At 53.3% G+C, this 25,920-nt stretch overlaps 1 protein-coding gene across 2 annotated transcripts in view; it reads right to left on the reverse strand.

The window, feature by feature from the left end:
* Positions 1–25,920, reverse strand: part of NPTN (neuroplastin) — a 77,258-nt gene that overhangs the window by 1,807 nt on the left and 49,531 nt on the right. Inside the window, exons 4-7 of one of the 2 annotated variants that reach the window (XM_064157238.1) lie at positions 15,457–15,590; positions 11,704–11,977; positions 1,682–1,691; positions 62–135 (exon numbers count right to left, since the gene is read on the reverse strand). In XM_064157238.1, coding sequence (XP_064013308.1) covers positions 75–135; positions 1,682–1,691; positions 11,704–11,977; positions 15,457–15,590 — 479 coding nt within the window. In that variant the 3' untranslated portion in view covers positions 62–74. Of the gene's footprint in view, positions 1–61; positions 136–1,681; positions 1,704–11,703; positions 11,978–15,456; positions 15,591–25,920 lie in introns of both variants that reach the window. The other variant, XM_064157237.1, reaches the window with a different exon arrangement.

Genomic DNA, 25,920 nt, shown 5'->3' on the forward strand with positions numbered 1-25,920 from the left:
GAGGAAGAGGAGGGAAGGCTTTGGCCTGGCCCTCCCTCAGGGGTGTGCAGGTCATACTTACATGATGAGCGTTTTTAATTTGTGTTTCTCTGGCGTAAGTTTTTGTCTTTGTGATTGTTTGTGGAATTGGTTTTCCTGCAGGAAAAGAATAAAGGAACGTGCATCAGAATCAGTCACAGGCAAGGGGTGGGGTGGGGTGGGGAGGAGGGGGAAATAAGGTCTCTGTAAGTAAGCAACAGCATTTTCTGCTGCCTTTTGGCTTCAGACTGCCCTCCTGCCCCCTTTGTGCCCAGTGCAATTCGCCTCCCCTGTCTGTCAGCTCACTCTCCCTCAGAAACATTTCATCCTCCTCAGTCCTCCCAGACTGGTTTGGCTTGAAGGGACCTTTAAGGGTCATCTAGACTGCAAGGGACATAAGAGATGTTGAGATGCTGGAAGGTGTCCTGAGAAGGGTGACAAAGCTGGTGAAAGAGCCTGGAGCACAAACCCTATGAGAGGCTGAGGGAGCTGGGGGGGTGCAGCCTGCAGCAGAGGAGGCTCAGGGCAGAGCTCATTGCTGCCTGCAGCTGCCTGCAGGGAGGCTGTAGCCAGCTGGGGTTGGGCTCTGCTGCCAGGCAGCCAGCAGCAGAAGAAGGGGACCCAGGCTGAAGCTGTGGCAGGGCAGGTCTGGGCTGGCTGTGAGGAGGAAGTTGCTGGCAGAGAGAGTGATTGGCACTGGAATGGGCTGCCCAGGGAGGTGGTGGAGTGGCTGTGGCTGGAGGTGTTGCAGCCAAGCCTGGCTGGGGCACTTAGTGCCATGGTCTGGTTGGTTGGGCAGGGCTGGGTGCTAGGTTGGGCTGGCTGAGCTTGGAGCTCTCTTCCAACCTGCTTCATTCTATGCTTGGCCAGGGCTGGGTGCTAGGTTGGGCTGGCTGAGCTTGGAGCTCTCTTCCAACCTGCTTCATTCTATGACTGGCCAGGGCTGGGTGCTAGGTTGGGCTGGCTGAGCTTGGAGCTCTCTTCCAACCTGCCTGATTCTGTGACTCTGTGATTCTAACTAAAGCAGGCTGCTCAGAGCCCCAACCAACCTGACTCTGAATGGTCCCAGGGATGAGGCATCTCCCTCTACTCTGGGCAACCTAGGCCAGGATCTCACCAGCCTCAGTGTAAACAGTTTCTTCCTTCTCTGCAGTCTGAATTGCCCTCTTTCAGTTCAAACCATCACCCTCGTGTCCTGTCACAGCAGGCCCTGCTCAAAAGTCTGTCTCCAGCTTTCTTGGAGGCTCCTTTAAGCACTGAAAGGCCACCAGGGGGTTTCTATGCAGCCTTCACTTCTCCAGGATGAACAACCCCGGCCTAAGTCATTCTGTGATTCTCTGATCCTCTCCCTACAGAATCCTAGAATGCTTTGAGTTGGAAGTGACCTCCAAAGCTCATCCAGTCCCACCCTCCCTGCAGTCCTCAACTAGACTAGGCTACCCAGAACCTTGTCAAGCTTCACCTTGAATGTCTCCAGGGATGGGGCCCCAAGCACTGCAGTGTTCCAGCACCCTCATGGCACAGAGCTCGTTCCTCACATCCAGCCTAAATCTGCTCTGCTCTCGTTTCAAACCACTTCCCCTGGTCCCATCCCCTATGCAAACAGTCCCTTCTCCACCAACCCTCCGAGTCAGCTCAGCTCTTGTCTCACCACCCCACTTACATTGGCCCAGCTGGTTCATCATCTGCAGCGAGGATCCCGACACCATCCAGGTGCAGAGGCAGGGCAAGGAAAGAAAGAAAAGGCAAGTGTCAGCGTTTGCAGGGTGCCCCAGCTGCAGGGCAAGCAGCAAACCCATCTATCTACAGCACTCAAGGCCATTCTGCTGGCTGGTGCAGCCATGGAGTTACTGCTCTGGGGCTGGGGTTTAATGGCAGGTGTGTGGCTTGGATGGGTTTAGTTAACACTTTGGAATGCTGGTCATGAAGAACTGCAACTGTAGCGGACAGATTGTTGCAATATGGGCACTGAACTCATCTTGTCCCCAAGTTCCAGTGGTTCAATCTCGTAAGAAATAAGATGAGAGGACAAACCAACGTCTCAGTTGTAAAATCCTGCTGGTTGTTTTCTTGCTTTGGGAGTCTTTTGAGTTTGGTTTTTGGGTTGGTTTTTGTTGTTGTTGTTGTTTTGGGTTTTGTTTTAAATAAGAGAGCAATTTTAAGCCATTCTTCAACTGCTGGTTGCACACCACAGGAGACATGCCCCACAGGTTCAGCATCTTCCCCCGGGGATGACACAACCTCTATGCAGAGATAATGGTTAAGACTCGATGACCTTAAAGGTCTTTTCTCAACCCAAACGATTCTGGCAGTCTACATTCTGCTTTTCTTAACGTCTCGTCAGGATGGGCCAGGTTGGGAGGAGGTTGAAGATGCAAGGGAACCCAAGGAGTTAGTCCTTGGGCAGCAGCAGGCGCTGTGTGTGCATCCCACAGCACCAGGAGCTGGGGAGGTGCTGGAACACCTCCAGAGACCGCAGACTCCAGGGCCAGCAGCCTGCCAGCCCTGCTCTGCCTGGGTCTCTTCACAGATATGGGGGAGGAGGAAATCATCTGCAAAAGAGCTCTTTTGTGACCCATTGAGGGTTTGGGGGTTTTTTTGGGGTGTGTTCTCAAGCTCCCAAGCTGCAGTCGCACGAGAGGAAAGTGCACTGAAACAGCAGCACACACAAAAGAAGGGGGGGAGGGGGAGGAAATTCAATCCGGGCGGTTAAGGACTCCTGTTGGGAGGTTTTTTTTCGGGGGAGGGAGTGGGACCCATTCACGGCCACCTCGTGCCGCAGGGATCGGCTCTGGTTTGCATCGGAGCCTCTAAAGAAACTCTCAGCAGGATTCCACAAGGGTGCTTTAGTGCACATGAAGCAGTTATGGAGATTACGGTCTCGGGAGTGTAGGCATCCGCATGAGCACACGCCGGGAGTAATGTCGGTCGCAGGGGGGACATTACTTCCACCCGTACCTCGTCAAGGCAACAACGGATAGGCAAAGCCACCGCTAGCACAGACAGTGACCCCAACGAAAAAGAAGGTACTTCAAAAAAAGAAAGGACTAACCACAAACCAAGAGCTTTACAGCCAAAATAACAGACTAGCCACACACCAGTGTCCACAGGAGTCCAGTAGACTATCGGACAAGGGACAGAGAGAACTGGGACTAGTCAGGACAACCAGACATCAATGTGCTGTTGTATATACAGTGGAGATATACAGAGACACATCAGGTACTGCGACACAAAGCACGGCAGAGTGACTCTACAACTTCCTTCCGCGGGCATCTTTTGAGTCACAAAAGATGGGTGAGAAGCAGGCTGAGCCTCGGGCAGCCAGCGAGCCCCCTCCTCCTCCCCCCTCCCATCGGGGCTCCCAGCCCAGCGGAGCTGTGCCGTGCTGCTGCCAGACTCCATTCGCCTGTCCCAGCTTCCTAAACCAGCATCAGCAACGTTCTTTGAGAGTTTGTTTGGCTGGACTTCAGACATCAAACTGCACCCTGGCTAGAGCATGACCGCTTTTCCTTCGCTGGTAAAACGTTTTGTCTGTTTCAGGTCAGTACTTTGGCGTGGTTTCAAAAGGAGGAAAAAAAAAACAACCCCAACACCACCACCCGAACAAAACAAAACTCCAAACAAGCAAACAAAAAAAAAAGCTCAGCATTTATCAAGGCTGCCACCGGGGTAAGAGCACTTTTAAATGGAGTAGTGGATTCACCACCACTTGGGTCCCACTCTTCCCATCTAAGAGCTTAAAAAAAAACACCCCAAGAGATTAAAATCAGACCAAGGAGAATTATCTCTGCCCTGTCAGCCGACTTTAACTGCTGGAAAAAGCATCCCCAAGAAACAGTACAGACAAAGACCGAAAACCTCAGCGAAAATCAGGGGGAGGGGGGAAACAGGACAGGGAAAAAAAAAATAAAGAAGAAATCATAATAAAGAAAACAACCAAGATTAAAAACGAAAAGAAAAACCCAAAGCAGCAAAACCGAAATCCGAATTAGTTGTGAAGGTGAATGAGGAAAAGTTTCGAGAGAGAAGTGTTAACATCATGACTTGTGCGTTGTATAGACTGAAGCGGAGATTAAACAAACTCCAAAGCATGCAGATCTCACACTTACCACCGTTTTTTTAAGGGTATGATGCAATTGAAGGGGGGAAAAAAAACACAAACAAAAAAAAGAAGTCATAGTAACCGACAGGTTTTCATCAATATCACCGCAAACCTTTCATGCCGGGAGGAGCTCTGCTCTAAGCAACCTGCGGCCGCGCACAAGAAGCCTCCCGGGGCCGCTGCTGCGCTCCGCTCTGGACCCCTCTTGAGGACTGAGCACGCTCAAACCCCCTCCTCCTCCTCCTCCTTTGGGCGGCAGTTTCCTTTGCGAGTGGGAGGAGGAGGCAGATCTGCTTAGTTCGGAATCCCTCATTGGTCTGCAACCCCCCGGCCCCTTGCTGTGACTACTGCTTCCCGTGGTCCTGAAGCTCCCCTTGGCTTCACAGCGCATGGTGTAACAGGGGCACCATCAGTCCCGCCAGGCACACAGAGCTGGGCTTTTAGATTGCAAGATGCTGGCAAATTGATCTGGCTTTAGCTCCTCCGCTCCTCCTCCCAGCCTGGGAATGTTTTGTGTCCCCCTTCCCTCCCCTTCAGCCTCAATTTAGCCGGTGGCTGTGATGTTCCTCAGTTTTCTCCCTCCTTTGGAAAAGCTGTGGTGGTTATTTTTAATGTCAGATTTCTCTCACGTGGCCTCTTGTGACTGGTGGCAGCTAAAAATGAACCACTAATGGCTCCTTCCAGCACTAAGACTCAAACGGATGCATCCCTGGGGACTCAGCACTTCTGCTGCTTCAAGGCCTACCCAGGGAGGCCAGCAGCTTTGTGGTGGGTCTTACACCTATGTGTGGCAAACCTCAGGCCTGCCTTGGCAGATCAGACTCAATGTGGCCCTGGGCAGCCTGAGCTAGCTGAAGGTGTCCCTGCTGACTGCAAGGGGGTTGGACAAGATGACCTTTGAGGATCCCCTCCAAGCCAATGCAATCTGTGAATCAGTGAATCAACAGAACAGATTCTGCACTAGAGTGCTGAACACTGCAGCAGGTTGCCCAAGGAGGTGGTTGAGGCCACATGCCTGGAGATATTCAAGGTCAAGCTCAACAGAGCTCTGGGCAACCTGACCTGGAGAGGAGGATGTCCCTGCTGACTACAGCAGGGTTGGACCAGATGACCTTTGGAGGTCCCTTCTAATCCAAACCATTCTATGATCTCTGCATGCTTAAAAGGCAAAGCCGAAGCCAGGATCTGAGGCAGCTTTGGGCCCTTGTGTGACACCACAACCTCCAGTGTCTCCAAAACCTTAGAGAGACCACTGTGGAATTCTCCTGTTTGACAGAATCAAGCAGGTTGGAAGAGACCTCCAAGCTCATCCAGTCCAACCCAGCACCCAGCCCCATCCAATCAACCAGACCATGGCACCAAGTGCCCCATCCAGTCTCCTCTTGAACACCTCCAGTGAGAGTGACTCCACCACCTCCCTGGGCAGCCCATTCTGAGGGCAATTTCAAAGCTCCCTCTAAGATTTTGCTTTCCAAGGAGGGAAAAATCTGACCAAGAGGCTTGAGAACTCTGGAGAACATTTAGAAGCATTCTGAGATGTGCTTGTCCGAGTGGGAAAAGAAGTTTATCATTTTATGGAAGGCTCCAGATGGAGCAGAGAGCACTTCACAGCCACACAGGGCCACCAGCATAACCCACACCCTGCTTTGGCTGCAGGCAGAGATTCCAAGGCAGCATTGCCCAACTCGGGTCTCTTCCCTTTGTCTTCATGGATTAACTTGGAGGGAGTGGGACACAAATCTCGCTCCTTAAAGCAAACCACCAAGAGTAGCTGCTCTGAAATGGAGCCAAGGCACAAGTGTGTTTGTGTGGCCCAGATCAGTGACACCAGGCTGGAGGGATTCAGCACCTAACAAAACAGGGCGTAGGAGGCCCAGAGGAGCCAGGCTGCTTGATTGCCACCCCAATACACCAATGCCTGCTGCTGAGCCCCAGCCTCACCCTGTGCCCGTCGGAGCAACTCCTCCCCTTGCTGGATTTTAAGTATGGGAGAGAAGGATCTGGATAGAAGGAAAGAGAAAGGAACCAAACCCCAAACGGTAGTAGTCACAAGCAAATCGTTTCAGTTGACAACATTTGGTTCTTTAAGTTACTTACAGTAACAGCAGGAACAAGGAAAGTCAAGGAAAAACAAAAGGCTATTAGAAAGAAGGGGGTGGGGGGAGGGGTTGGTGGATGGAGCCTCTGCAGGGTCGGAGCAGAAAAGCATTTAAGGGAAGTCTTTGTATCAGGCTGAGAAATGAGAAGGGAAGAAGGATGAAAGAGGAGAGAAAGGACAGGTTAGAAGCCAGTCGCCTCCTGGCTCCGAGCTACAGTGTGTGGAAGGTGGCTTGTGAAGTAAAAACTCTCCACATTCCTCCAGGGGAATGCAGCCAACGAGTTTTTACTTTCTACTTACCCCAGACACACCCTTTCAAACGGCCTCTTTGCTCACCTTAGGCCGTTTGATCCCCCAGCAAGGCAAAGAACACGTCCTGCGGGCCCCCTCTGACACACTACATTCAGGTCACCGTGGCTGATGGCTACGTCCATCTGCGCTAAGCAGCTTAAGCTATCCCCGCCGAGGAGTAAAGAGCTGTTTGCTTCCTTTCATCCTCAAGGCGAGTCCAAGCAACCTGCATTCTGTGCCAAACGCATCAGCAGTGCCCTGCTGGAACCCTTCCCCGGGGCACATGCAGCATCTCTGGCCTCCACATGCCAGGCTCATGCAGCTTTCATCACCCAAAGCCACCGCAGGCCGGCCGCGAGTTCGCTCACCCCCTCGGGGCTGCCCACGGCCCCTCCAGCCCTCCACTGCTCCACCAGCCGGGAAGCGAGGCAAGGCTCTCTCTTAGAAAGGATGCACAACCTCAAGCACAATCTGCCCTCCCTTCCTCCTTCCAGCACATAATTTAGATGGCAAAGAGGGGGTCACCTGCCCTCCCAGCAGGGGAGTAGAGTACCCCTAAACCACAGGCACGCCGGCACTGGGCATCCTCTGCTGCCACCCTCACACCTCGTCTGGTGGAAATCCAGACCTCACAGGTGCCAAGTTCCTTTTTCTGCTCTGCAGCAGCAGGAAGAAAAACCCAAAAGAATAAACTGACAGATCTCAATTATGTGAAGGAGGAAATGTCAGCCAAGGAGCTACTGAGCAGCCCTGTCCCGTGGCGTAAAAAGCGACTGAACTCAACACAACCAAGCGAGGTCCATGCAAAACTGACTGCAGTCAGGAAATGCCAAAGTTCCAGGAGCGTCCAGGTCCTCCCAGGTGGAGGTGACACCTTGTTAGGCCAGCAGGAAAGTGCCTCTTAGCCTCCCTTTATCCCCTCAACTCTGCAACCTAAGCAGCCTGACTCTGCAGCTCGTCAGGACATGAAGAAGATCTGCTCCAAGCGTAAGCAGGTAGCTGCCCCTCCAGCCTCTGCCAAAAGCTGAGCTCGTTGGCACTCTCCCACTGGCCATTTTTAGCCTGTGCCACACTGAGGTGAGAGAAAAGGAAATGGAATTAATTCAGTTTGGCTTTATTTTGGCTGGCTAGAGTCCCCAGGTGCTCTGGAAAGCATCCCAGACACCTTCCAGGATGGAGATAATGTTTCTCTCCAAACAGTCACATTCCCCACTAGCAGCTGAGTGGGTTTGGTCAGTATCAACTCATCCAAAGTCCCTTTTTGGCACTTCTTTGTTTAGCCTTCACCAAAAAAAAAAAACCCACAGCTCTCAACCCTGCCTTATTCTCTCGAGGCTGAACCTCACTTTGCTCTGAGGTTCTTGCAAAGATCCTCTCGTGCACTGCAAAGACAAACACTGAAGCTACTGATTTGGTTTCTCAGAGAGTTCTACACTGCTGAGGCTGATGCAGGAAGCATCATCTTCCTCTAAAAAGAGGCCTTCAGTAGTCAAGGTGGAGTGGGGGATGTGCCAACTCACTACCAAACTGAAGTGGGGGGGGGGGGGTGTGAAATGATCCCCAGTTCACCACAGTCCTCAAGGAGCAGGGAGATGAGCAGCTTCTGTCCCTAGTGAGGGCAGGCCAGCGTGGCTGAGAAAGGTAAAGGGACTCCGGTTCAGTGTGCCTGCTGTCAGCAGAGTCTGGAACAGTCCAGCTCCACCTTCCGGCTTGGGATGAACAGAGCACAGCCCAAAAAGCTGCCCCTGGCTGTTGTTAGGCTTAGAATCATAGAATCTTACAATCCTTGTGGTTGGAAAAGACCTCAAAGGTCATCCAGTTCAACCTTTCTGCCCACTCTGCCGAGGCTGGTGCTACACCATGGCCCTCAGCACCACATCTCTGAGGCTTTTAAACACCTCCAGGGATGGGGATTCCACCATCTCCCTGGGCAGCCTGTGTCAGTCTTGGAGATCCGTTTCAGAGAAGTTTCTTCTAATGCCCAACCTAATCCTCCCCTGGGGCAACTTGAGGCCATCTCCTTTCATCCTGTCACTAGGCAGAAGAGATCAACACCCACCTGGCTCCAGCCTCCTTTCAGGAAGGTGCAGAGAACAAAGAGGTCTCCCCTCAGCTTCCTCTTCTGCAGGCTACACAACCCCAGCTCCCTCATCTGCTCTTCACCAATCTGTTTCCCAGATCCTTCACCACCTTCATTGCCATTCTCTGGGCACACTGCAGTCCCTCAACATCCCTCCTGGAATGAAGGCCCCAAAACTGACCCCAGGACTCAAGGTCCCCTCACTGGCCTTAGAAAGGATGTCACCTCACAGAGCCTGCAGGCCAACATTTAGGCTGTTTACTGGAGGCTGCCAGCTCATCTGCAGCAGAGGACAGGCCAAGCTAAGATTGGTCCAAGGACAAAATCCACCTCCCGGCGAGGAGGGCGGGCAGGGAGGATGCTCTGCTGCTGAGGCTCCCGCTGGCCTTCCTCCCATTAGCAAGGAGGCACTAACAGCTCCAACCTGAGGTGAATGCCCCTCCCTGGAGGTGTTCAGAGCCAGGCTGGATGAGACCTTGAGCAACCTGGGCTAGTGGAAGGTGTCCCTGCCCCTGGCAGGGAAGTTGGAACTGGATGATCTTCAAGGTCCCTTCCAACTCCAACCACTCCACGATTCTCATCGCAACAGCTTGGTATGAAGATCTGGCACAAGCCCAACCCTTCTTAGGGCTTCAAACACCAAAAGCAACACTAAACCAAACACTTCTGGGAAACCAGCTGAGAGCTGAGTACAGCCACATCTGCTGCCAACTAATATTTGCTGTTAAGCACTGTGGTGCTCAGAGCCTATCTGGCTCAGCTCTAGGCTCATTGCTGTTCCCACCACAGCTCACTGCAGCACGCAGGGGTGGAAGTCTGATTTTGGGAGCAGAGAGGTTCCATTCCCAGCACTAAGCAGAGGCCACTGCATTCAAACATTAACTTTGGCATTTCCTAACAGTCTCTTGAACAAAACAATGAAACTGAGGATGACCCCAGGAAGACATCCAGGGGTGGAAATCAGCAGACCATCAACCATTTCTCACGTATGCATTCACCAAACACCTCTGCTCAGAGAGTGTTTTCCCACCACCACGGCACAAAAAGCTTCAGGTGCCACTGAAGATGCAGGAGTGTCCAAGGGAAGGCAAGACTCAAGTTGGGACTTGAGCTGAGAAGATGTTATGCTGATTGTGCCTCCTCATACACAGGTATCAAGATTGTCATAGTCAGGTTTTGCCCTCCAAGAGTGGACAGAGACAACATCTGCCCACCACGGAGGGGCATCGCTCTCCGGGGCTCAAGCTTAGCTGCCTCTAAAGTAAGAGCAGACTGAGCAAGCAAATTTAGTATCCTTGGTTACTTGGCTCATCATCTCAGACAGCTCCAGCAGAGATGATGAGCCTGGGTCCCTCAGGGATCTGAGGAGCAGCCAGAGCCAGACAGGAAAACTTCAGCCTTTGACACAAACAGGGAGTGAACTCTCCACCTACACACACTACGGTGGTGGCTGCCCTGTGATCTGCTCGGGTCAAGGCCAATTTTGGTTGGGTGGAGGCCATCTGAGGCTCCCTGTAATGACTCAAATCACCCAATTACCATCTGCTGTCTTGCTTTGCACCTTCTGAAACTCGAAATGCACTTCTGAAAGGCAGGGAACTACAAGCAGCCACCACAGAGGTGAGATCCTTCCTGACATCACAGCTAGGCCAGGGTGGCAGAGCAGTGTGGGAGATGTGCCACTGAGCAGGGGAATTGTCTGAAGTTTTCTGGGCTGGCTGAGGGCTGCTTTGAGGACCAAGGACCAAGGCAAACCCCTCAGCAGCTGTGAAGCTGTTAGATATGCAGAGGACCATGCACCACACAGTGTAAGGTTTGTTGGCTACGCACCTAGAGCAGTCTCAAGGCATGCTCTAGAATCAGTAGGTGACACTCCAGAGCTTAAGATCTAAAGCTGGTTTCCTCTAGGCACGCACTGCTGGAGGCACTTTTGATCTGCTACAGAAGTGAGCCAAGTCTCAGCCATCATTTGTCAAGGTCTGGCAGGATTATTTGTGTCCATTCCCTGGGGCACAGCGAAGATCACCATGCCCAAGCTCCACGAGCAGATCACAGCCTCAGCACCTCTCTCACTGCTCCACAAGCTATCACGCAGCTGCCTGTGGAAGTTACCTACCACGCTGGAGAGCTTGTCCAGCCCAGGAAGATGCTGATGATGCACAGCTTCCTGTGCTGATCCAGCATGGTGCCCTCCACACGCTAAAGCACCTGCTTGCTCCACTGGCTTGGATGTGTCCTGCTCCTGCAGTATGTTTCTCACCACACAGCTGCTGCTCACAGGGGCTTCCTCGGATAGGTTTGCTTGATAAACACTGTGATAAGTAGCTGAGTGCCACTTTAAAGCCCTGCTTCCCCCTGTGGTTCTTCCAAGGACTCCTTTTAACCTCAACTTTCTCCCAGCTTTGGAAAAAGGGAAGGTGTGCAGCAGCAGCTCAGAGATGCAAGAGTTGATCCTTTGTGTGTGTGTGTGCACCAAGCAGGCTGTAACTAGTGAGTGCCACCAGCTTCACAAAACTGACCTCAGGGGACTCTTACAAAACTGGGTGAAGTTTCTGGAGCAGTCCTTAAACACAAACTCAACTGCACAGCAAAATCAGAGCCCTGCCTCCACTCTTTGAAAACGTTTTGCTTTTGCAGCATATCCCTGTGGTCCCAATCCCTTTAGGTGGGAATGCTTCCTTACAACACCTGCCCAGTGGCCAATCTGGATGCCATGTGGAAGAGGGAGTGCCACCATGGATTAGTACACCTCTGTGCTGCCCTGTGCTCCTCAGGGCTGATGTGCAGGGCTCCTCAGGGCTGACACAGCAGGAAAGGGTCAGGAGTGCTACACCCCTTGTGCAGGAGAAGCTTTAAAGCTACTGCAGCAATCACCCTCCCACCTCACGGTCTGAGAGTTTTGGGAAACCCAGGGTGAGCACAACACTTCTGGACTTGCTGGGCTTAATGTTCAGAGAGGGAGCAGAGAAGAAAGCAAAGAGCTCAGAGCTGGAGGAACTGAGTTGCTGGTCCTTCCTGTCACCAAGCCTCACTTCGTTCTGCTTCCAGCAGCTGGCTCCGCCTGGCCAGGGCTTGGTGCTCCTCCTCTTTACAAGTGCCTCGGGGCACACTTACCGTCTGGGACTTCATCCGGCCTCTTCCTCTTCTCATAAATGACTATGATGACAACCAGGATAACGATTTCTGCCAGGATGCCCAGGAAGGGCCAGAGGGGAGCCAGGTGGCTGCGCACACGCAGGATGGTGGTGACCGAGACGGAGCCGACCTGGTTGGTGGCATTGCACTGGTACTCGCCGGGGTCCTCGTTGATCTGTAGGTTTGTGATGCTGAGCTCGGTGTAGTTGTCTTTGTTTGTGATAAAGAACCTGCCAGAGGAGTTGTTGATGTCCTGGAGAAAGGAGAAAAAGGTGGAGAAGAAGCAAGAGGTTTAGGAAGCTTTGGTGCCTGTTCGTTTCTAGGGCGTGGAAGCTAGATGGGATGTGAGGTGTCCTGGCAGAGGCTGCTTGCTTCAGGCAGGGGAAAAGTACAACTCTGCTTCAAAGCACCACCAGAAACCTGCTACTCTGATGGCCTCTGCTCTCAGCCTCGTTAAGAGGCTCAGCCATCATAGAATCATAGAATCAACCAGGTTGGAAGAGACCTCCAAGATCATCCACTCCAACCTAGCACCCAGCCCTATCCAATCAACCAGACCATGGCACTAAGTGCCTCATCCAGGCTTTGCTTGAAGACCCCCAGGGATGGTGCCTCCACCACCTCCCTGGGCAGCCCATTCCAATGCCAATCACTCTCTCTGGCAACAACTTCCTCCTAACATCCAGCCTATACCTCCCCTGGCACAACTTGAGACTGTGTCCCCTTGTTCTATTGCTGGTTGCCTGGGAGAAGAGGCCACCCCCCACCTGGCTACAATGTCCCTTCAGGTAGTTGTAGACAGTAATAAGATCACCCCTGAGCCTCCTCTTCTCCAGGCTAAACAGGCCCAGCTCCCTCAACCTCTCCTCATAGGATTTGTGCTCCAGGCCCCTCCCCAGCTTTGTTGCCCTTCTCTGGACATGTTCCAGCACCTCAACATCTTTCTTGAATTGAGGGGCCCAGAACTGGACACAGCACTCAAGGTGTGGCCTGAGCAGTGCTGAGTACAGGGGAAGAATAACCTCCCTTGTCCTGCTGGCCACACTGCTCCTGATGCAGGCCAGGATGCCATTGGCTCTCTTGGCCACCTGGGCACACTGCTGGCTCATCTTCAGCTTACTGTCTATCAGTACCCCCAGCTCCCTCTCTGCCTGCCTGCTCTCAGCCACTCAGTCCCCAGCCTGTAGTGCTGCTTGGGGTTGTTGTGGCCAAAGTGCAGAACCCTGCCCTTGGCCTTGTTAAATCTCATCCCATTGGCCTCTGCCCACCCATGCAGCCTGGCCAGGTCCCTCTGCAGGGCTCTCCTACCTTCCAACAGCTCCACACCTGCTCCTAGCTTGGTGCCATCTGCAAACTTACTGATGCTGGACTCAATGCCCTCGTCCAGGTCATCAATAAAGATATTGAACAGGACTGGGCCCAGCACTGATCCTTGGGGCACACCATTAGTGACTGGCTGCCAAGTGGATGTGGCACCATTCACCACCACTCTCTGAGCTCTGCCATCCAGCCAGTTCTTGATCCAGCACAGAGTGTATCTGTCCAAACCATGAGCTGCCAGCTTGACTAGGAGCTTCTTGTGACAGACTGTGTCAAAGGCTTTGCTGAAGTCCATCATACACCAGTAGCTGTGAGCATAATCATCACGGGGCTGGAGCACCTCTGCTGTGAGCACAGGCTGAAGGAGATGGGGCAGCTGTGTGCTGGCTGCAACCAAAGCAGGGAGAGCAGCAGCACAGGGAGGAGATTCTGCCCCTCTGCTCTGCCGAGGCAGCACTGCCTCCAGTTCTGGTGTCTGTAGCAAAAGAAGGACGTGGAGCTGATGGAGTAGGTCCAGAGGAGGGCCACAAAGGTGATCATTGGGCTGCAGAACCTTCCCTATGGGGACAGGCTGGGAGAGTTGGGGCTGTTCAGCCTGGAGAAGAGAAGGCTCTGGGGAGACCTAAAAGCAGCCTTCCAATAGCTGAAGGGGGCTACAAGAAGGCTGCAGAGGGACTGTTCCCAGAGGACAATGGTTTGAAATGAGAGGAGATTTAGATTGGAAGTTAGGAACAAGTTCTTTACCATGAGGGTGGTGGAACACTGCAACAGGTTGCCCAGGGAGGTGGTTGAGGCCCCATCCCTGGAGATATTCAAAGAGGTTTGACAGGGCTCTGGACAGCCTGATCTAGTTGAAGATGCCCCTGATGACTGCTCTGCTCTAGTCTGAAGCCATTGCCCTCATCCTGTCCCTGCAGCCCTTGCAGACAGTCTCTCTGTGGCCTTCTTGTAGCCCCCTTCAGGTACTGGCAGGCTGCTATTAGGTCTCCCCAGAGCCTTCTCTTCTCCAGGCTGAACAGCCCCAACTCTCCCAGCCTGTCCCCATAGGGAAGGTTCTGCAGCTTCCTCAGCCTGTCCTCACAGCAGAGCTGCTCCAGCCCCCTGATCATTTTCATGGTCTCCTCTGGACCTGCTTCATCAGGTCCACATCCTTCCTATACTGAGGGTTTCAGAGCTGGACACAGTACTCCAGGAGAGGTCTGGCAGAATCACCTCTCTGGATCTGTTGGCAACTCTGCTTTAATGCAGCTGAGGCTGCCATTAGCCTTCTGGGCTGTGAGGACAAGAGACAGTAGATCTGAGCTGGAAGAGGGGAGGTTGAGACTGGAGACGAGGCAGAAATTCTTTCCAGTGAGAGTAGGGAGACAATGGAACAGGATGCCCAGGGAGATTATGGCTACTCCCTCCTGGAGGTGTTCAGGGCCAGGTTGGATGAGGCCATGAGCAACCTGTGCTGATGGGAGGTGTCCCTCCTCACAGCAGGGGGCTGGAACTGGATGATCTTTAAGATCCCTCCCAACTCAACCCATTCTATGGTTCAAACCTACCAGGTGCCACTGCCACAGCCAGCTGGCAACACTGGAGAACACCTTGAGACATTTATGACCCAAAGCAATTTTAGGTCATGCCTCACTGCCTGCACCTTGCAATTTGTGGCAGACACCCTCAACTCTGCCTCGTGCTGGTGCCAGAGAATGGCAACGAAGCTGGTGAGAGGCCTGAAGCACAGCCCTGTGAGGAGAGGCTGAGGGAGCTGGGGGGGTGCAGCCTGCAGAAGAGAAGGCTCAGGGCAGAGCTCATTGCTCTCTACAACTACCTGAAGGGAGGCTGAAGTCAGCTGGGGTTGGGCTCTGCAAGAAGGGGATACAGCCTCAAGCTGTGGCAGGGCAGGTCTGGGCTGCATGTGAGGAGGAAGTTGTTGGCAGAGAGAGTGATTGGCATTGGAATGGGCTGCCCAGGGAGGTGGTGGAGTGGCTGTGGCTGGAGGTGTTGCAGCCAAGCCTGGCTGGGGCACTTAGTGCCATAGTCTGGTTGGTTGGGCAGGGCTGGGTGCTAGGTTGTGCTGGCTGAGCCTGGAGCTCTCTTCCAACCTGATTGATTCTGTGATTGGCCAGGGCTGGGTGCTAGGTTGGGCTGGCTGAGCTTGGAGCTCTCTTCCAACCTGCTTGATTCTACGATAGCTTTTCCCAGCAGCCATGCAATGAGCCACACTTCACACCAAGCCAATTCACACCCCCTTTTCTTCCTCCCTGCTGCAGGAAACCTTCAGCCTCGCTCACTCACAGAGTTTGGGGGAACCTCCATTTCCACAAGGCACCTAAAACACTCCACCCTTGAGCCCAGGGTGGCCGTTTCCTTCCTCCCAGGAGGCTGTGGCAGGCTGCACCACCCCTGCCAGCCCAGGCTGCTTACCTCAAACACTCCATTGACCTTCTTGCGCCAGACCCACTCGGGATGTGGGAAGCCCACAGACTTGCAGTACATCAGAGCCTCCTGCCCCTCGTTCTTGTTCTCGCTGCGCTTGTGCCCGGTGATGTCAGGAGTAGCTACAAAACAAAAGGCAAAACCCCCCCAAGCCCTCTGTGTTTACAAGCTGCTGGTTGTGGGCAGCAAGTTCTGCATGGGCCAGCAATGTGCCCCTTGTGGCCAAGAGAGCCAATGGCATCCTCAGGTGCATCAGGAGAAGTGTGGCCAGCAGGGCTAGGGAGGTTCTGCTCCCCCTCTGCTCTGCCCTGGTGAGGCCACACCTGGAATACTGTGTTCAGTTCTAGGCTCCCCAGTTCAGGAAAGACAGGGACCTGCTGGAAGAGTCCAGCAGACAGCCACGAGGATGGCTGGGGGACTTGAGCATCTCCCCCATGGAGAGAGACTGAGAGGCACAAGAACAACTGGGGGGACTTGAGCATCTCCCCCATGGAGAGAGACTGAGAGGCACAAGAACAACTGGGGGGACTTGAGCATCTCCCCCATGGAGAGAGACTGAGAGGCACAAGGATGAGTGGGGGAGTTGAGCATCTCCTCTGTGGAGAGAGACTGAGAGCCACAAGGATGAGTGGGGGACTTGAGCATCTCCCCCATGGAGAGAGACTGAGAGCCACAAGGATGAGTGGGGGACTTGAGCATCTCCCCCATGGAGAGAGACTGAGAGCCACAAGGATGAGTGGGGGACTTGAGCATCTCCCCCATGGAGAGATACTGAGAGCCAGAAGGATGAGTGGGGGACTTGAGCATCTCCCCTAAGGAGAGAGACTGAGAGCCACAAGGGTTTGAGTGGGGGACTTGAGCATCTCCCCTATGCAGAGAGCCTGAGAGCCCTGGGGCTGTTTAGCCTGGAGAAGAGAAGGCTGAGAGGGATCTGATCAGTGTCTACCAATAGCTGAGGGGTGGGAGTCAAGTGGAGAGGGCCAAGCTCTTATGGGTGGTGCACAGCAATAAGCCAAGGAACAATGGATGCAAACTGGAGCAGAGAAGGTTTCAGCTCAACATGAGGAGAAACTTCTTTAGAGTGAGGGTGGCAGAGCCCTGGAACAGGCTGCCCAGAGAGGTTGTGGAGTCTCCTGCTCTGAAGACTTTCCAAACCTGCCTGGATCCATTCCTGTGGGAACCATCCTGGGTGATCCTGCCTTGGCAGGGGGGTTAGACTGGATGAGCTCTGGAGGTCCCTTCCAACCTCTAAAGTTCTGTGACTCCCAACAGTTATTTTAAGCTCCTTGAACAGAAACTAAGTGACAAGTTCCCTGGAAGCTGTTCCTTTCCCACATGCAAGAACAACTGTGACTCCTGTGACTCATCTCCAAGCAGCATCTCAACTGAACATCTGTAAGACCCCTTCTCAGGCTTGCTTTGCCAGCCAGATTGACAGAGAAAGGAGAAACCTCACTGTCAAGCTTGAGCCACAAAACTAAGATGGCCTAGCCACTCCCCACTGGGACACCCACATGTCCCTCCTCACTGCTCAGGAGGTCCTTGGTGCTCTGCTTTGAAACAGAGCTGCCAGAGATTCTGCTTACAACTCGCCTCTGGCATCAGGGCTTTGAACTGCTGCTGTCCTCATGTGCATTTCTGCAGCTGAAGCAAAGGCTTCTTCCCTGCAGCACCACCTTAGCTTCACTCCACAGCCAGCCTGGGACTTTGCCACGCTCGATGCTCCCTCCACCTTCCAGCAACACCACTCCTGGCTACCTCTGAGTAGCTGTAATGCAGCAGCAGAAGTCAAACCCCCTCCAACTCAGGCCTGTACACAAACAGGCTGCAGGTGAAGCTGGGCAGAAGGCAGCCCTGAGCCATCAGCAGAGGGTCCTGGGAGTTAATTTCTCCGCCAGCCGCATCAGTGCCGCTCGCTGGGGTTGCCACAGCAGCTTGTGGCAGCCTAATGCCTCACGAGGGATTAGGGTGGCTCAATGGACTGCCTGAGCTGAACCTGCCCTTTAGCAGATGGCTCTGGTGCTGTAGTGACCACCTTTAAAGGCCACTCGCTTTCTAGCTTGCTAATTATGTCACACGTGGCCTGCTGTGTGATGGCAGGACACTGAGCTGTTAATCCCGGCCCAGCGCTCCAGGGAAAGACCCCCAGGCACTGGAATGCAGCCAAAAGGTCTGCTGAAGGGCAGCTCCCCTTCCCTAGCCCTGCAGAGAGGGAGCAGGCAGGTTTTTGACAGCTTATCTGCAGTTGGAGAGCAAAGGAATTAAAGCAATGCCACAGATCTGACCAGTCCCAGCAAACCAAAGCCAAGCAAAACATCTGGGATTGGTTAGCCTGGAGAAGAGGAGGCTCAGGGCAGACCTTATTGCTGTCTACAACTACCTGAGGGGAGGTTGTGGCCAGCAGGAGGTTGCTCTCTTCTCTCAGGTGGCCAGCACCAGAACAAGAGGACACAACCTCAGGCTGTGCCAGGGGAGATTTAGGCTGGAGGTGAGGAGAAAGTTCTTCCCTGAGAGAGTCATTGGACACTGGAATGGGCTGCCCTGGAGCTGTTCAAGGCAGGACTGGACGTGGCACTTGGTGCCATGGTCTGGCCTTGAGCTCTGTGCTAAAGGGTTGGACTTGATGATCTGTGAGGTCTCTTCCAACCTTGGTGATACTGTGACCTGAGGCAAGCAGGGAGCATCTCAGCTGAGCCTGCCCTTCCCCTGAGTGACATGGGAAAATAATTGGCAAGCTTGAGGTGCTAAAGCAATTAGCACTTCTCAACTGCAGGAAACATCCTGGGCCTTGCCTCTGCAAGAGTCCTTTTGGACCAGGATGTAGCTGAGTGATGACGTTGCCAGAGGTAGAACTGAAAGAAGCTTCTGCCCAGCAGCAGAAGGATGGCTGTAAGAAGGTTTGCTCACCCTGGCTGTGCTCACCAGAGAAGGCATCTCTGGAGAAGCAAATCAGCCAAACATGCTTAACAGAATGATTAACCTCTAGCTGCATGCTTGGCTCCGATGCAGGCCCAGCCAGAGCTGTCAGTAAGCACTGACAGGCTGAAGAGATCCTCCAGGCTGCCACGGAGGATGCAGAGATCAGCTCCTTGGCAGAGAAAGAGAAGCCTACCAGGAATAAAAACTAACTGCAGGACCTCTGGTAGAAGCCTTAAGGAAGTGATGCCACAGGAAAAGCTTTGAATGTCCTTTTCTACCTGCTCTCTACATGAACATCTCTTCAGCAGGGGGCTGAAAACGAGAGCTCACTGCCCAGGAAAACCACCTCACGAGGAAGGACTTTACCAGCCTGTGCCCACCCAGATTCTGTTCAGTTAGTGTAGATGAACACACAGCAGGACCAACAGATGAAGCTAGACAAATGCCAGCTAGCTGCAGAGCATGGACATCCTGGAGAGGGTGCAGAGGAGGCCATGAAGATGATCAGAGGGCTGGAGAACCTCCCCTGAGGGGACAGGCTGGGAGAGTTGGGGCTGCTCAGGCTGGCAAAGAGGAGGCTCCAGGGAGACCTTAGAGCAGTTTGTAGCAGGGGGCTACAGGAGAGCTGAGGAGGGACTTTTGGCAAGGGCTGGGAGTGCCAGGATGAGTGGCAATGGATTTGAGTCTTAGAAGGAGACTTCCAAGACTTGCTTGAGCATGTTCCTGTGTGACCTGCCCTGAGTGATCCTGCTCTGGCAAGGGGGTTAGATTCAATGATCTCTGGAGGTCCCATCCAACCCTTCTCTTCCTTTCTAGGCTCCTCTTTTAGGCAGGAGCTGGATAAGCTTGGTGACTTCCCTAAGGGTTTTGCTTCCTTCAGGATGAAATGCAGAGACTTCCTCCAACCTCACGAAGACAGAAGACAAGAGACAGACTTGAGGCAGCAAGGTGACCATCCCAGAAGTGGCTCTGACAGGCTGCCAAAACCAACTACAAGTTACTCCCATCAGGAAGAGATCCATCAGCTGAAAGCTGAAGCCCCACACAGCCTCTTTCTGTCAGCACTTCATTTTTCACTGCCATCTACTAGCAGACAGAGAGGCAAAGCAGAACCTTGCAGGGCAAGAGGGTACAGCAAGTCAGAGCTCTGCAGCTGGCCCACTTTTCTGTGAGGGTGCTGACAGCTCAAGAGAGGAAGGAAAGCTTTCTAGGACATGCAGACCTCTCCTGCAGGGTGCCCTCCTGTTCTCCTCCAGCTGAGGGATAATTATATTCCTTCTGTAAGAAGAGGACATTGTCTTCAGGTCATCCCAATGAGAGCAGAGGAGACAAGAATACCTCCTGCCCTGCCCTTGCTGGGCACAGCTGAGCAGCAGCCATTTCCAGCTCTGCTAGGGCAGGCACTATTTTGGTGCAAGGTCTGAGGACAGCTCTAGGTGGAACACAAATATTTCAGGGCATGATGCTGCTCAGTCTCAACCCACAGCTGAGCCATGAATTGAGGGAAGTGATTCTCTCCCTCTGCTCTGCTGTGGCCCCACCTGCAGCACTGAGTCCAGTTCTGGTGGCCCAAGAACGACACTGAACTGCTGGAGGGGGTCACCTGCAGCACTGTGCCCAGTTCTGGTGGCCCAAGAACGACATGGAACTGCTGGAGGGGGTCACCTGCAGCACTGTGCCCAGTTCTGGTGGCCCAAGAATGACACTGAACTGCTGGAGGGGGTCACCTGCAGCACTGTGCCCAGTTCTGGTGGCCCAAGAATGACACTGAACTGCTGGAGGGGGTCACCTGCAGCACTGTGCCCAGTTCTGGTGGCCCAAGAACGACACTGAACTGCTGGAGGGGGTCACCTGCAGCACTGTGTCCAGTTCTGGTGGCCCAAGAACGACACTGAACTGCTGGAGGGGGTCACCTGCAGCACTGTGCCCAGTTCTGGTGGCCCAAGAACGACACTGAACTGCTGGAGGGGGTCACCTGCAGCACTGTGCCCAGTTCTGGTGGCCCAAGAACGACATGGAACTGCTGGAGGGGGTCACCTGCAGCACTGTGCCCAGTTCTGGTGGCCCAAGAATGACACTGAACTGCTGGAGGGGGTCACCTGCAGCACTGTGTGCAGTTCTGGTGGCCCAAGAACGACATGGAACTGCTGGAGGAGGTCCAGGAGGCCATGAAGATGATCAGAGAGCTGGAGAGCTTCCCCTGCAGGGACAGGCTGAGGGAGTTGAGGCTGTAAAGCCTGAAGAAGGCTCCAGGGAGACCTCAGAACAGCCTAGCAGTAGCTGAAAGGTGCTCCAGGGGAGCTGGGGAGGGACTTTTGACAAGGGTTGGCAGTGACAGGATGAGGGACAATGGATTTGAGCTGGGAAAGGGGAGATTGAGAGTAGAGATGTGCCAGTGTCTCACCACAGTGAGGGTGGTGAGACACTGGCACAGGTTACCCAGGGAGGCTGTGGCTGCCCCTTCCCTTGGAGGTGTTCAAGGCCAAGCTGGATAAGGCCTTGAGCAACCTGGGCCAGTGGGAGGTGTCCCTGCCCATGGCAGGGGGGTTGGAACTAGGTGATCTTGAAGATCCCTTCCAACCCACTCCATGGCTTTCTGGTTGTGTCCTGCTGCACAGACCATGATTAAAACCAATCTGTGCCCAGCCTCAGGCACAGCTTTAGCCCCAGAGCAATCCCTGCCTGGGAAGCTCTACCAGGCGAGATTCTCCTTACACTGTTCTGCTTCAGTGCCAGGAACAGATAAAAAGCCAGAATGAAGCAGATCTTGTTCAGAAAGGATTTAGATTTGGCTTCAGCTTCTAAGCAGGAGAACCCAGACCTCTGTTCAGATCCAGCTGGCTGTGCAGACATGGGCCCAGCATGCTGAGTCAGCTCCCAGGGCAACGAAACCAAGATGATGCCCTGATAAAAAGACAGGCAAGTGTTTCATCCTCACACTGTGAAACAGGAAAGCCAAGTCACAGACTGGTTTGGCTTGAAGTGACCTCTGAAGGCCATCTAATCCTACCTCCCCCTGCAGTTAGCACAGACATCTGCAACTAGAGCAGGTTGCTCAGAGCCTTAAACAAACCTGCAGTGGTTCCTGGGCAACCTGGGCAAGTGGATCACCATCTTCAGTGTATAAAAGCTCTCCCTTTCATCTAATCTAAGTCTCCCTCTTTTAGTTCAAACCATCATCCCTTGGCTTGTCACAGAGGGCCCTGATAAAGAGTCTGTCCCCAGCTTTCTGTTTGGCACCTTTAAGTACTGAGAGGGCACCAGAAGATCTCCCTGGAACCTTTTCTTCTCCAGGTCGAACAGAAGGCTGCTTTGAAACAGCAGCTGGAAGAGCAAGGAGAGGCAGGGCCAGTTCTGCTTAGCAGCCACCCAAAAATCAACCCCCAACACCTGCAGCCATTCCTGACAACCAGGCTGACCTCAACAGCATCCTTCTTTGGATAGTTTTGAATTGCCTCACCAAAGGAAGGGGGTTGGTGCCAGAGCAAATGCTGGATCTCCGTGCCTCTGGTACCCAAGTGGCACAAAAAGCACTGCAGCAGCTTCCTGGCATTAATGCAGCCCCCAAAAGAGGATATTTTTCCCTCTCTTCTTGTTACAGGGCATGCAATGACATTTCCTGAGGCATACAAGGTGCTCAGCTCCTGCTTTCTGTCTGTTTGCATAACCAGCACCACTAAAGGAGAGCAGAACTAACAGGCAGGGCACCTCCAAACCATGCCCCAGTTAACAAAAGCCCTTCAAATGTTCCCATTAAGGGACAAAATTAAAAGCAAGGGCAAAAAGCACCTAAAAATATTCTCTTGCATGCAAAAACTACTCTGTCTTTTAGGTGACCTAGTAAAAAAAACAAAAGTGCCCTGGAAGAGTTTTCTGCTTTCTCATTCTAATCCTGGTCTACCTTGGTAGGCTGTTGGGAAAGCTGACAGCAAAGGTACTACAAGAAGGGAGAATGTGACCTGCATCTTCTGTGTACTGCTTCAGGTGGCTCCAAGATGCAGCTGTGCTCAGAGAAGATCTGGTTTCTGCTGCTGATTTCTTCATTCTTGGCACACTGTTGTGAAAGTGCAGCAGAGACAGGCAGGAGTCAGGCAGCCACCCAGAGGGATTTGCACAGGCTCGAGACAGGGACCCAAGTCAAAGTCAGAAGTTCAACAAGGCCAAATGCAAGGTCCTAGATCAGAGGTGAGGCAATCCCAAGCACTGGCTGTGGAGTGGCTCAAGAGCAGCCTAGAGGAGAAGGCCTTGGGGGTGTCAGTTGTGGCAAACTCCCCAGGAGCCAGCACTGGGCACTGGCAGCCCAGAGGCAGCTGTGTGCTGGCTGCAGGCAGAGCAGGGAGAGCAGCAGCACAGGGAGGGGATTCTGCCCCTCTGCTCTGACCTCACCTGCAGCACTGCCTCCAGCTCTGGGGTCCCCAGCACAAGGAGGACCTGGAGCTGCTGGAGTGGGTCCAGAGGAGGCCATGAAGATTATAAGAGGGCTGAAGAACCTTCCCTGTGGGGACAGGCTGGGAGAGTTGGGGCTGTTCAGCCTGGGGAAGAGAAGGCTCCAGAGAGACCTTAGAGAAGCCTTCTATGGGGCTCCAGGAGAGCTGGAGAGGGACTATTTGACAAGGGCTGGGAAGGATAGGACAAGGGACAAGGGCTTTGAGCTGAGAAAGGGGAGGATTGAGACTGGAGATGAGGAAGAAATTGGCAGTGAAGGTGGTGAGACACTGAAATTGGTTGCCCAGGCAGGTTGTGGCCCTCTCCCTGGAGGTGTTGAAGGCCTGGATGAGGCCTTGAACAACGTGGGCTAGTGGGAGCTGTCCCTGCCTAAGGCAGGAGGGTTGGAAGTCCCTTCCAGCCTGAACCATTCTATGAATCTATGAAGCAAGAGCTGCCAAGGCTGCTGAGATCATCTCTGCTTTTCCAACATGCTGCTTGGGTTGGAGGCAGACTAGAAGAGGAGCGTGGGCACTGCCCATGAAACAGGGCCCCCAGGTCAGCTGAAATCAGGAGATACAATGAGCATTGTCCACAAAGGGCAAATTTTATGTGTCTCAGAAGCAGCACCAGGACTAGTCTGAGCGCTTCAAATCAATACAGTAACTAGGGAGGGTAGAGGAGAGGTGAAAAATGAGTAAGGGATTAGGAGGGAGGTCAGAAGAATCCCCTCGATGAGGTAATGACAGAAAGCCTTAGAGGAAGAGGCATTACAAAGGTCCAGATGCCCAGAAAGAAGGGAGCCTGTGCTGGGAAGAAGGCAGGGCAGGGAGGACAGACAACCTCCCTCAGCCATGCTGGGCAGCCAGAGGGAACTGGCAACATCTTCCCCCTGGTCTGGTTGTCTGGTCTGTTGAGTATCAGCAGCCAAAAAGACAACCTTGTCTCCACCTTCCTCCTCCTCCCAAGATCTTGCCAAGAACAGAAAGACTGCAGAGGGAGAATGCTTCAGTGTCTGGTTTTTTTTTCCCTTGTCATCTTCAAGTGTTCAGAGCTCCAGCACCACAGCAAAGGCACTGCAGGTATTTCCAGTGGGTGGCTACAGAGCAATTGATGTGTAAGAACTGCCTCCAGACAGGGAGCAGACACTGCTCCTGCTGAAAATAACCACAGCAAGCGTCCCCAGCTGCTCACCTGCAGCCCTCTCAGCCAGCTGGCTGCAGTGCCACAGCAGAGGGGGAGGGGAGGCCCTTCCTTCAAGGCAGAAAAATCAGCATCTGCTCAGCCTGCTTCAAGCTTAGAGCTGCACTCACACAATGCCCCTGGCAGCCTAGGGATAACTGCAGTGAGACTCCAAAGTCACAGAATGGTTTGGGTTGGAAGGGACCTTAAAGGTTATCTAGTTCCAACCTCCCTGTCATGGACAGGGACACCTCCCACTACACCAAGTGGCTCAAGAGCCTAGAAAATCTAGCTTGGAACACTTCCAGGGTTGGATGGACTGGATTGGGAATGGATTGAAGCTTGAGGAGGGGAGATTTAGACTGGAGATTAGGAAGAAATCCTTTCTAGTGAGGGTGGTGAGACACTGGAACAGGCATTGGAATGGGCTGCCTAGGTTGGTGCTTGAGTCACCAACCCTGGATGTGTTTAAAGGTGGTTTGGATGTGGTACTTGGGGATATGGTTTAGGGTCAGCCTTGTACAGTAGGGATCTGGGTTGGACTTGGTGATCCTGAGAAGCTTTCCCAACCTGATTCTGTTGTGGATGCCTCCTCCCTGGAGGTGCCCAAGGCCAGGCTGGGTGGAGCCTTGAGCAACTTGGGCTAGTGGGAGGTGTCCCTGCCTGTGGCAGAGAGGTTAAAACTACAGAAGCACAGAACATCAGAAATTGGAAGGGACCTCCAGAGATCATCCAGTCCAAGCCCCTGCCAAAGCAGGATCACCCAGGGTAGTCCACACAGAAATGCATCCAGGTGGGTTTTCCAAGTCTCCATCTAAGGAGACTCCACCACCTCCCTGTGCAGCCTGCTCCAGGGTTCTGGCACCCTCACTGTAAAGAAGTTTCTCCTCATGTTGAGGTGAAACCTTCTATGTTCAACAGGATGATCTTTAAGGTCCCTTCCAGTCCAAACCATTCAATGGTTCTGTGGAGCCTCCAAGCAGGCTGAGGTCTCCAGCAGACACTTCATCCACCAGCTGGCTGTGTGAGGGAAGCCAGACTCCTGCCACTGCTAGGAACCCACCCTGAGCTCCCCTTTTTTACACTCCTGCTGCCCTAACCAATTTTTTTTCCCCACCCAGCAAACCTGCTTTCAAAGCACAAAACCCCACCCTGCAATCCTAACCCAGGGCTCATCTTCCTGCCTGCTGAGCTCCCCTACACACAGCACATGCCCAGAGCCAGGCAGAAAATAGGCAGCATTACATAAAGGCAAATGGCAGCGCTGCAGCCTGGATTACATCTGCTGCCAGGCATTTGTTAGAGCTGTTCACAAGTTGTCAGGAAGGGCCTATTTTGGTCCATGAGCAACTTCCATAGCCAGAACCATCTTTTTCTATCTGCATCAGCAGTTCCACACTGTGATTTAACTACGATGAGCAATGAAATCAGTGTACGACTGCTCCAGCACCGCTGCTGCGCCAGGGCCAGCCCCTGCAGGTAAGCATCGAATTAGGGCATCTGTGTGGTCAGAGGAGGTTGGTGCCTGGATGAGACATCAGATGCCTCAGTTAACAACTAGGTAACATCTCTACAACAGATGAAGGAGTATCAAATAAAGCTGCTTGCTTTGAGAGTCAGCACTGCTGAAGGTGTGGAGTATTTAAAGCCAGCTGCAGGGAGCGCAGAGAGCATCTTCCTCTGCAAGGGACCAAATGCCTGTGCATCATTTGGCACTGGCATGGATACTGGTCAGAGGCACTGGCAGCCAAGAAATTCCATGTGTGATGCCAATTCAAGGTCAGGGTGGACAGGGCCTGAGCAACCAGGTCTAGCAGGACACATCCCATGGCAAGGGGGGTCGGAACTAGATGATTTTTGAGGTCACTTCCAACCCGACCCATTCTAGGGTTGTATGAAGTTTCAACTGCAGCAGTGCAGCTGAGC

Source organism: Pogoniulus pusillus, chromosome 17 (assembly GCF_015220805.1).
Source record: "Pogoniulus pusillus isolate bPogPus1 chromosome 17, bPogPus1.pri, whole genome shotgun sequence".
In the NCBI taxonomy this organism is placed as follows: domain Eukaryota; kingdom Metazoa; phylum Chordata; class Aves; order Piciformes; family Lybiidae; genus Pogoniulus; species Pogoniulus pusillus.